The sequence below is a fragment of the Tupaia chinensis genome, unplaced genomic scaffold (assembly GCF_000334495.1).
Source record: "Tupaia chinensis unplaced genomic scaffold, TupChi_1.0 Scaffold000140_1, whole genome shotgun sequence".
NCBI classification, from domain to species: Eukaryota; Metazoa; Chordata; class Mammalia; order Scandentia; family Tupaiidae; genus Tupaia; species Tupaia belangeri.
In genome coordinates this window covers 3203827-3216032 of record NW_006159610.1, presented here as the reverse complement: position 1 = coordinate 3216032, position 12206 = coordinate 3203827, and the positions used below count along the sequence as shown (strand labels likewise).

The 12206-nt window shown below is 40.9% G+C and overlaps 1 protein-coding gene across 7 annotated transcripts in view; it reads left to right on the top strand.

The window, feature by feature from the left end:
- Nucleotides 1–10295, top strand: part of CNOT4 (CCR4-NOT transcription complex subunit 4) — a 135599-nt gene extending 125304 nt beyond the window's left edge. For 4 of the 7 annotated variants that reach the window (XM_027770491.1, XM_027770490.1, XM_014586473.1 and 1 more), the window contains exons 11-12: nucleotides 7991–8203; nucleotides 8887–10295. In XM_027770491.1, the coding sequence (XP_027626292.1) occupies nucleotides 7991–8203; nucleotides 8887–9188 (515 nt within the window). In that variant the 3' untranslated portion in view covers nucleotides 9189–10295. The remainder of the gene's footprint in view (nucleotides 1–7990; nucleotides 8204–8886) is intronic. The other 3 variants (XM_027770493.1, XM_027770492.1, XM_027770494.1) reach the window with 2 other exon arrangements.
- Nucleotides 10296–12206: the final 1911 nt, after the last annotated feature.

Genomic DNA, 12206 nt, shown 5'->3' with positions numbered 1-12206 from the left:
TTTTATAGAGATTTTCACTGTAGGGCACGTGCGCTCGCCAGACAGACAGAGAGAGACATAGAGACAGAAAGTGAGAAATCACCCCCCAGGGGGGATGGTCACGCCACAATCCCTTCTCCTCCATTCTCCTCTCGGGATCTTGGGCACACACGCACACGCGCCCGAGGAGTATCTGGTTTTGAACCGTAAAGGACAGCAGTGAGAGGGGAGGAAAGTAAGAGACAAGATCAGGTAGTGAGGCTTTGGGAAGTAACCATTAGCCATAGCTTAACAAACTGAAGTACAGAATAAACTCTTTGAGGAATATTTTGTGACTTTGGCTTTCAACTACTGCTCCCCAGTTGACGTGTGTCTGTCTGACCACTACCAGCATTCGACTTTGAAATAGGTCATCTCTGGCCTCACCTACTGCGGTCTAGAATGGAAACCTAAGGACAAGGCCCAAATATATAAGCCACCTGCCTGGCCCAAATATGCAAACAAGAGAAATGGGTGGTCTCTTAATTTAGCTGCATTAAGCTAGGCTAATTAGTAAGGCTCGTAGGTTTATACTTTCACAAAGAACTTTGAGGAGAGAGTAGCAGAAGAAGCTAGAAGCCAGAATTCCAAGAAGATGTAATACTCTGATCGGGTGGTACGAAAGTGTATTAATAGAAACATAACTGAAGTAGTCATTTATTTAAGGTTTAAGTGTGTTTTATCTCGCCATGTTGTCATTATAAAGAGATCTCTGATTTCATCCTAATTTAGCAGCAGGTCTTATTTTTCAAGTGAAATCTTGTGTGGTACCTTCCTATATAAAATCAGTGAAGTCACAACAGGAGGGATGCCATGTCCCGTTGCCCTCTTCTTTCATTCTTTCAGGAGAAGACTTTATGCATACTGGAAAATCTCATTGACTTGTTGTCCCGACAATTTATTTTAAAGAGCAGGTTTGCCCACATTTTGATACCTGAATTCACACATTTCATATTGAACATATTGCAGTTAATCTGAAAAACAGAAAGGAAAGAAACCCCCTCTGGCTACTATAATGCTGTATGTTCTTGCCTTTTCCTGTTTCATGATAGGCTTTAAAAATTCTGATGTGGGACCTGCATAATGGTTACATCGCTGGACTCCCACATAGTCAACCACAGTTTGAGTCCCAGATCTGGCAGTTTAAACCTCACACCGGCCACGTGTGTGTGCATGCCCAAAATCCTGAGCGGAGAATGGAGGAGAAGGAATTGCAGCGTGGCCATCCCCACTAGGGAATGATTTCTTGCTTTTTGTCTCTGTCTGGCGAGCACACATGCCCTATAGCAGAAGTCTCTCTTTAAAAAAAAAAGTCTGATATCAGAATACAATTTGATTTTATCTTATTATTTATAATGCCTTTCTCTATACTTCCTAGTAAGTAATTGGCCTGGTCCAGTGTTATATAGAAATAAAGCTTCATCCCATTAGATTTTCAGACTCGAAGGAGCCAGTGTAACTGAAACATCGAGTCCATGAGTGCGCCTGTTCGTTCGTGTGTTCTGCCTGTGGGTCCAACTGGCCTCTCTTTATTGAACCTTTAGAGCATTTATTGTTATTATCATCACTATTTTGTCAGAGGGCACATGTGATCATCTTAAAGTGGAGAAGAGAGAAAGCACACCCTCACTAGGGCACAGCCATGCCATGGTCCTCTTTCCTCCATTTCTCCATCCCATCAGGATTTGGGGTGCACACACATGTGACCACTGAGTGCTGAGTAGCGTGTCTTTCAAGGCCACCGGTCTGGGATTTGACTGTGTTGGGCCATATGGGATCCAGCTCCCTATGTACAACACTTAACCACTGTGTTCCTGGGCTGGGCTGACAGCATTTATTAATTATGTACAACCCTGGACATTTCTTCTATTCCTTTTTCAGATTGCAGTTACTGACTTTTCCATGTATTTTCATTTTCTCACTGTTGGGTCATTACTAGCACCATGTAGCCACTCAGTAAAGGGTTACCTTGCTTTTTTGCTTGGTAGCCTTCAAACATGCCTTTTATACTGATTTTTAAAAATTGTTATTGTTGCTAAAAACTGGATTTGTCAACTTGCTTTGTATGTGAGGATCAACTTAATTATGGATTGGCTATTAGGCTCCCAGCAAGCTGGCAGGATTTTTTTTCTTTTGTGAGAAAATGATGTTTTTACTTAAAATTTTTTTCCACTTATTTTGACAATCAAATCAAGGATATTACTATATACATCATTTTCAATAGAGAATTTTACTTTCTTTGGTCAGTTAAGTGTTTCTTTGCCTCTCCCACTTAGCCTGTACCATCCTCTCCCCTCCCTTACAGACTCTAGTGTCTACACTTCCCTATAATCATGTTTTTAGATCTTTCAGTTTCTGCCTTAGAGTAGACATGTGTACATACTGAGTGAGGATATACAGTGTTTGTCTTTCAAAGTTTAGCTTACTTCACTTGGTAGTAGGTTCAGTTCAACACTTTGAGTCAAATCACAGTATCTTATTATTTCTTTTGTCTGAATAGTTTCCATAGTACATTTGTGCCACAGTTTTTCAATTCAAGTCATCAGTTTGTGGGCACTTAGCTTGATAATGCTGATACAATTTTAACCATAATTTCCTATTTAATAAAAGGTTTTCTGAGCCAGGTAAACTTAAAAGTGTGTAGATAACACAACAGAGTATGATATGAAAGTGTATGGTGTCTTTGAATTGCCTGCCATTGAATTCTACACTGAAAAATAAAACTACTACAAACAACTTGACCCTCCTCCCAGTCCTGCCCTCAGGTTGTTTAGAAATGAAAATAGTATTTGTTGTCCATATTTATGTGTTATAAAGTAATTCATTGTTTTTTAAAAAATAAAAATAAAACATTTAAATGTATTAGCAAGCCTTTAAACAGTTTGGGACCAGCAGGTGGGCATGGTGGTTGAGGCACTAGATTCCCACATGGTTGACCACAGTTTGAGTCCTGGATCTGATGACTTAAAAGTCATGCCAAGCACATGTGTGTATATGTCCAAAATTCCAAGAGCAGAATGGAGAATAAAGGATTGCTTCATGGCCATACCCTCCCCATGGGGGGGTGGTGGTGGTGGTGATTTTTCACTTTCCTTCTCTCTGTCTCTTCACTGAGCCCACATGCCCTTTGGCAAAAACCTTAAAAATTTTTTTTCTTCCCAAATGTATTACACTATTACTAATTAAATACTTTAAAAATAAAATCAGCATCATTTTTAGTATGTGTTGAATAACTTGATTTTCTTTTTATTTAATTGCCAGGGACAAATGCACTTGTCAGAAAGACAGAGACCAAGACAAAGAGAGTGGAAGAAAACATCCCTAAGTGGAGTGTGGTCATATTACAATCCCTTCTTCTCCATTTCTCCATCCTGTCAGGATTTTTGTCATGCACACACATGCACCTGGTGTGTTTTTCAAGCTTCTAGGGCTGGGATTCGAACCACAGTTTGAATGTAAGGTCAGCCTTCTTTAATCACTAGGACATGGGATAGCCCTTGATTTTCATTATACTTTGCTAGGCCTTTTCAAGACTTATAGGTACTGAATTGTACCCCATGCCTGGTCATGTGGGTCAAGTCCCTTACCCAGTGACTTGAAAAACACTGGGTACATGTACCTGCGAGCCTAAAATCCCAAAAGGAGAAATGGACCAGAAGGGATTGTGGGTATGGCCTTCCCTCATGGGGGGTGCTTTCTTGCTCTCATTCTCTCTCTCTCTGGCAGACATGCTGTCTAGCAAATTGAAAAAAAAAGGGGGGGAAACAAAGGAATCAACTTCTTTTGTGTCAGTATTTCCTAACTGGGGACAATTTCCCCCCACCCCCCAGAAGACACTGTAGTATCTAAAGACAATTTTAATTGTCCCAGCTAGGAGATTGTTACTACTAGCTAGTATCTAGTAGGTAGAAGCCAGTGATGCTGCTAAACATCCCACAATCCATGGGACAGTGTGGTATCCCCCAACCCCCTAATAATGATGTAGATTGAAAATCAGTAGGGCCAAGATTGATAAACCCTACTGTGTGTATTTCAAGGGATGGAATTACCAGAATCCCTCCCAGCCAGTGGGGCAGGGGGTGACAGGGTAAGGATGTGGCTGGACTGAGGTGAACTCTTCTAATGGGGTTAAGATTTGGGTGCTTTCTTTTGTCTCGCCCTTTCTGTCAAAACTTGGCATAGGAGTAGTGGAGTAAAGAGTGGGGTAGACTTCTTATTTTAGGCTACTTACATATGATCTTATTGAAAACTTTTTGTAAAGGTTATTTAAGAGAAACTAGCAGTACCAGCAGTTAGCGTAATGGCTATGTTGCTGAACTCCTATGAAGTTGACCACGGTTCAAGTCCTAGACCCGGTGGCTTAAACTCAAGCCAGGCGCATGTGCGTGCGTGCCCAAGATCCCGAGAGGAGAATGGAGGAGAAGGGATTGTGGCGTGGCCATCCCCTCTGGGGGGTGATTTCTCTCTTTCTGTCTCTCTGTCTCTCTTTGTCTTTCTGGCAAACATACGTGCCCTATAGCAAAAACCTCTTCAATAAATAAATAAATAAAGAGTTAGAAACTAGCTAATTGTCTTTTAGTTTATTTTAACCCTGGTTTTCAGATACACCTTATATAAATGCAAGTGTTACTCTGTTAATACAAAACTACGTAGAACTTGATTCCTGACTACATGTAAAGCAGAAGTAAGGAGCTTGTGGGCCCACTGCTCCTGCTAATGGAAGAGAGCACCTCATCATCTGCAGGCACCTGTGAGCTTGAGCATTTATCTTCCTGGAGATTTTCCAACATCCTTACACATCATCTTTTTATTTTAGGGAGATTCTTTTTGCCCTCCTAGGATGTTTTCCTTCGTTAGGGTTTAGTTTTTGGTTTATTGAGAACCATGTGATTCAGCCAGACAGATTTACTGCTTTAAAGATTAGAATGTGCCAGAGCCGGCAAGTGGCATGGTGGTTAAGGGCGCTGGACTCCCACAAGCCTCCTGGACCTGGCAGCTTGCTTTCTCACTTCCCCCTCCCCCCCTCACTCTGTCTCTTTCTGGTCAAATTTAAATAAATAAACAAAGTGAAATAAAATAATTGTTAAAAGAGAAATAAAAGATCAGAATGTGCCATAGCCACCAAACCTGGAGTTGGGGTAGCCCAGAACTTACTTGTTAGCATGATCCTGTCTGTGCCACATGCAGTTCAGGAGCAGAGAAACTCTGATGATTATATTTTTTATTATAAATTTTTTCTCCTGGCTACAAAGTCCAGTTTGCTCCTTTAGACACACTATTTCTCTATCTTGCTAATCATGACTTACCAATATAATTATAATGCTTCTGTGTTTCTTTTTTGCCTCCTTTTTAGTTTTTAACATAGGATTTGACTTATTGCAGTCCTCCTGCCTTAGCCGCCCAAGTAACTGGGACTGCAGGCGCACTCTACCACTCCTGGCTTTTAGGGACTGGAGCCTGGGCTTCCCATGTAGCCTTAGCCTGTCGCATAGCAGAGTCTACCAGTGTGTGCAACCACAGCTGGACCTTTACCTTCTTTTAATCACAGATCTTATAGGCTCTTGGGTTTTTCCTTAACTATGTATTTGGTCCATTAAAAAAAATCAGTTAAGGGACCAGCAGGTGATATGGTGATTAAGGCGCTGGACTCCTAGATGGCTGACCATGGTTCGAGTCCCAGACCTGGTAACTTGAAAATCACACCAGGCATGTGTGCATGCATGCTCCAAATCCCAGGAGAATGATGAAGGAGAAGGGATTGTGACCTGTCCATCCCCTTGGAGGGTGATTTCTCACTTTCCTGCTCACTGTATCTGTCTGTCTTTTTCCAGTGAGCTCTTGCACTCTATGGGAAAAAAAAAAAAAAACTTAAAAAAAATCAACTAAGGGCTAGGCTCATAGCACAGTGACTAAGTACTGTGTGTGGGGGGCTGGATCCCATATGGTTGACCACAGTTGAATCCTGGCCATGGCAGCTTAAAAAATATGCCAGCATGGGTATGTGTGCATGTCTCAAGTTGTCATGGGATGGAGAAATGTAGGAAAGGAATGGTGGCATGACTACACACCACCGAATGAGAAACATATCCCTCATTCTCTGAAGAGCATACCTCTCTGGTGTGCTCAATTAATAGTCTACATGAAAGTACCAGCAGATGGTCTAATGGTTATGTTGCAGAACTCCCACATGGCCAACCATGGTTTGAGTCCTGGACCTGGAGGTTTGAAACACATTGGACATGTGTGTGTGTGTGTTTATATGTGTGCAAAATCCTGAGAGGAGAATGGAAAAGAAGGGATTACAGCATGGCCATCCCCCATGGGAGGTGATTTCTCACTTTTTGTCTCTCTGTCAAGCGTATATGCCCTGTAACAAAAATCTCTCTCTCAAAAAAGTCTACATGAAGTATATTGAGAGAGAGAGCTTGTTTTTTTGTTTGTTTCTGTTTGTTTGTTTGTTTGTTTTTTAATCTCTGATTGGGTCTGAGTTCAAGTTCTTAGGCAAATTATTCTTGAGTCTATTCAGTTATCTATTAAATGCCGATTGTTCCTTCTCTGCCTACCTCACAGGGTTGTTGTGAGGATCCAGTGAAATAATTGACTGTGAGAATGCCACAGTTGTACAACATAGTGCGGATGTTAAATGGCATTCCAACATAGGAAGGGTGAGGGTTAGCAAATTATATTGATTGTGAAATGAAAGTAGGTTTGAGGAATATATTTTCTCTTCTGTCGTCTTGTTTCTATGGCATAGAATATTTTCTCTTCATCTCCATAAGTTCAAAAATGGCCTTCATTGGGTTTGGTTGTAGTTTTTTTTGTCTTTATATAAATAAAGTCAATAAATGCTTCACTTGCTGAAGCATGATACAATTTGGCATGGATCAATGATTAGTACGGAAATTTAAAATTTCTGAATTCACTGAATAGCATAGACTGTGCCTGATAAAACATCATCATCGTTGCCATTATCACTGTCATCCTCCATAGTGATGGTTAGTTAATTCTGTAGAATCAGAAATCTTTTTGAATGCTTTTTTCAAAAGCCCTAGTTAGTAATTTGACCTACATTCCTATTTTCAATTAGAAGTTATTCTAAGTAGTTATTAGACTTTTAGCCTTTTCCCTCAGACCAGTTAGTTATACTATGTGGTGGAACTGGATGGTAGTAGATTGAGGTAGATTACTCACAATTTATAAAAAAGCCTTTTTATTTTGATGGTGAATAATTTATCATGTTTTATGCTATTCATAAACAGGCTCAGAAAATGGAAGGACTCAGGTCTTGAGTGATTTGTCGAACTGTTGGAGTGGAGTAGATAGACTGTTAGAAATTATTTCATCCTAGAGGTGTCTTAGCCTCTGCCATCTTGGCCTTTGTGACTGATGAAAAAATATTCAAATTCAAAAACTTGTTCACTACTTCCTTTCTCCTTTGAAATGCGTTTCCAGTGTTATAATCAGGAAGAACTTAATTATTTTTCTTTTTCTATTGGCTTGTGTTTATTCTTCATAAAATGACTTCTCTTCCATTTAATGGGCTCAGAAGTAAGCCCCTATATGGAACTTCACAGGCTTGCTTTTTTAAATATAGCATAAATCAGCTCAGCTGGCTTGATGCCTCACTAACTGAAACTTCATAATGTAGCTGGAACTGAATTGTGTTGTGGAGCATTGAGTCTTTTAACCGGATTATTGATTTCCAATCACAGAATGGTGAAGAGGCTAGAGAGTGGCAACAAGCTCTCTCTCTTTTGATCCTTGAGCAAGTTTTTCTTCACTTATTTCAGGGGCTCTGAGCTCACAAGCAAAATCCTAACCAAGTTTATCTTACTAGGACGTCCCATTTTAAATGCTCAGTAAAGAAAGAGTAATTCTTCTCCCGCTTAACCACTGAAGAACAACATATGTTTCTAACGTCAGCTTTTTATTTTTTTTTTTATCTTTCATTTTTTGTTGGTAAATCTCCCAGACAACAGCAGTTCTGTAGAGAGTTTAAATATGAAGGAGTGGCAGGACGGGCTAAGGGCACTTCTACCCAACATTAACATCAACTTTGGTGGACTGCCCAATTCTTCTTCCCCCTCCAACGCCAACCACAGTGCACCAACGTCCAACACTGCCACCACCGACAGCCTGAGTTGGGACAGCCCTGGCAGCTGGACAGACCCAGCCATCATCACAGGTAACTTTCTCACTCCCTTCAGCTCCAATGACTGCCAGCAGTTCGGTTTTTAGCACAGATTAATTAAAAACAGAGGTCTTTTCAACCTAAATTTCTTTTCATAAAGCCATAAGTGTGGGATGGCTTTTTTCGTTCTCAGGGGTTGTGCAGTCTTGGTTAACCTGCCGGCCTAGTCGTGTAATGAGACATTTCATGCCTAGGTTGCTTCTTTGGGTCTCAGGAAGTGTTAACATCTGGTATATTTGGTAGGCCTCAAAGTTCAAAAGGATCTGACTTACCCTTCTTAAAAGGAACATACTCCACTTCTTAAAAATAAAGCTCTCTATTATAAGGCTGTCTCGTTTATGTCTCCCCATTAGAAGAGGAGAAGCACAATTGGGAAATGTCGTCATGCAATTTGGGTACTCCTTCTTTTGCAGCTCAGTCTCTGTGACAGTGGGGCTGTAAGTCTCTAGTTGAAGAGGAAACAATGGGTCTGCTTGACAGTGAATCTTGGTTGCTGTGGAGGGAGGGTAGATGGAACATAAATGTAAAAGGTTTTATTTGGAAGGAATTTGAAATCCTAATTTCTTCTGTATTTCTTTTTGGATCAACTAATCACTCGTTTTTTTAAACTTGGCGAACTTCCTACTGTTGCCGCACCAACTCATCGTTTTCCCTGTTGTCTTTTTTTCTCTCCTTAGGTATCCCAGCTTCTTCAGGAAACAGTTTAGACTCACTTCAAGATGACAATCCTCCACACTGGCTAAAATCCCTTCAGGCCCTCACAGAGATGGACGGCCCCAGTGCTGCCCCGGCACAAACCCGCCACAGCACCCCCTTCAGCACACAGATTCCTCTGCACAGAGCCAGTTGGAATCCCTACCCTCCTCCTTCAAATCCTTCCAGCTTCCACTCCCCACCCCCAGGCTTCCAGACGGCCTTCAGACCCCCCAGCAAAACCCCCACAGATTTACTACAGAGTTCAACACTGGACCGCCATTAGGCAAAGAGGAAAAACCATTAGAAAGTGCAGGATTTGTCCCACCCTGTTTTCTCCCTCTCAGCCCACCCACAGCTCCCTTCTCATCTCTTATGTTCTGAAGAATCCAGTTCCTGATCAATTATTTTTCTCCCTACCCCCAGATGCAATGCGATCACAGGGTCATCACCATCTTCTTTTTTCATTGTAAAAGTTTCTGTTGATCCAGCATTTAAGTGACACTGTTGAATGTTTCTAAAAATGCCTTTTTAAGGAGAGGAAAAAAAAAAGAAATCAAAGGGCAGTCTCGATATTTAGAAATTACTGTTTGTCTGTTGCACATAATAATGACATAATCTGCTTAGCAGAAAATGACGATTAACCTATAGGAAAGGTCAAGTAAATGCGTTATCAACTGCAGAAGTTTGAAAACCAGGTTAATTTAAATGAGATTGCTAAATGCACGGGGGGAAGCAGTGGTCCTGGCATCCATCTTATATTCAGCTTATCACCTATTGCAGGGAAAATGCTTTTAATTTAAATTTTTAATTCTTTTGGCGAGTTGATGGAGAGGACTTGATTGTGTCATTGGCAAGAGAATTTATTGGAAGTTGATGGAAAGAAATCGATCTGTAGTAGTAACTGGCCTGTTGCTACAGAGTTTGTAAGGAGGGGAGAAGTGGTTTTTTTGTTTTTTGGGTATTTTTTAAAGGAGAAAAAAAATTTTGGCTTTAGATTTAAAATAAATTCAAATGTTTAAAAGAAAAAAGTATTCACAGATCTAATACCTATACGTAATAGAAAAGCTGAAATATAAATGATTTCTTCAGTCTTTCTCCTCTTTCAGAATCTTTTTTTTTCTTTTACCTTGAATTCGCCTGACTAGGGCACTCTGAGAGAGCACTGCTCTGGGGCCATCTGATCACATCATCAGGAGCAAATCTCTGACCTCCTTGCCTGCAGCTTTTACTTAACCCTGTAGTCTCTGGACGTTTGTGCAGTATTGAAAAGACAGGAGAAAAGAAAACAGAAACCTGGTTATAACCTGACGCTAAAACTAAAAACAAGGAAATGTACCTCTTTCTTCAGAATTAAAACTAAAATCTTAAATAAAACAAAACTTGATGACGACCCCTGGGTGGTTCTTGCTTTTGTTTTTCCATTTTATTGCATGTGAATATGAAGCATTCTGTGACAAGTAAGCAGTGAGATGGTTCCATTTGATTTTATATCTTCACAATAGGGAAGATGGTTAGAAACAACAAAAAAAAACATTGTTGCTGCCATCTTTGAGCATCGCCCATTTTGTCCTCAAGAGTTTCCTCCAGTGGCTCTCAGGAGGCAATACCTCTTTCTGCCATGGCACAAGGGAACTTCAGTAAGTTCATCGAAAAATGAAAATAGTTTATTTTAGTGCAAAAAAATGTGATGCTCTTGAATCGTTTTTTTTTTTTTTTCATAATATGGATTTTCCATGAACTTTTTGAAGACCCTCTCAGATTATGCTGGCCAAACCTCCCCAGCAGAGAAGCTCTTGTGTCTGGAATGGATAGGTAATGGCTGGGCTGAGATGTTGGTTCTCTTGGGGAGCAGCAGTCAATGTGCCATGTGAGGTGCAGCACCTGTGAGGGCCATGATGGGAAGAAGATCAACTGATATAGGAGACTTGCACATCTCTTACGACTACTATTTAGGGAATACTTACTGATGGAGCCATGATCACACCACTGACTAGAAGGGGACAGAGGGTAGAAATGGAGCATTCCCCACCAGAGTCCTAAAGTCTGTGTGGTTTGTGTGTCTTGTCTTGGACTGCGTTTAGAAGTCCAACAGGCTTCCCCCCCCTCCCCCGAGACGTTTTTGCTATAGGGTGTATGCACTCGCCAGAAAGAGAGACAGAAAGCAAGAAATCACCCACCAGGCAGGATGGCCACGCTGTAATGCCTTCTCCTCCATTCTCCTCTCAGGATCTTGGGCATGCACACATATGTGCCTGGTGTGAGTTTAAGCCACTGGGCCTGGGACTCAAACTGCAGTCAACTGCATGGGAGTCCAGCAACATAGCCATTATGCCAACTGCTGGTCCTACAATTGGCATATCTTTTTTAGGCAGGTCCATTAAGGAAATCTTTCCAAGATGCATTCAGTAGGTCTAAATTGTGTATTCTCTGCCTTCAGATCAACTTGTTCAAACTTTACTTTGTACTTCAATTTATTAAAACAAAAAAAATCAATACAGTTTTAAGACACTTAAACAGGATATTTTTAAATATCACCCCAAATAGATGTTGACCAGGTGGATACTAAATTGTTTTATAAAATTGACCAAAATGTTACTATGAGAAGAGAGGAATAGAAACTCCAGGCTTTGTCATGGGAACTTGGCTTGGATCCCCTTAACCTTCACGCTGCACTGCAGAGCGATGGATCTACCCAGGCATTGCTCAGGGGCGATGGATTGTAACCAAGGCTTCTTGGCAGGGTGGGCAGAGGGTGAATCCTGATATGAGTGTATCAATAAAAACGTTTTCTCTGTAAAAGGAGACTTCTACCTTGTAAGACTGAGCTATAATCATATCATGAATCATACCTACAGAAGTCTTCATAAAAACTATGGCTGTCATTTAAATAAATTATAATGTCCTATGTTCCTACTACCAAAATTAAAAATAGAATCTGTACTATCTTCAAAACCCTGTATGTCTCCTTTCCAATTCTTTCTTTGCCATCCAGAAATCATCACATCTCGATTTCTATGTTAACTTTTTCTTTAGGGTTTTGCCATTTATGTATGTAACCCTGAATAATGCTTAGTGTCTAAACGATGAGTAATAAACCAAAGCCTAGCCAGGTAAGGAGAGGGTAAAGGCTTTTAGCTGGAGATAACAGAATCTCTGGGTCGAAGTTTGACTTTCGCTTCCCTGGTAATTTGTACAAGTCCCTTCTGGGGAAGACAGTGGGCAAAGTCGTCATGAGTTCTGGAAAATAGCACTTACTCGCTGGGGTTTCCTACAGGCCTGGCGTGTGAGCCCAGGCCTGGAA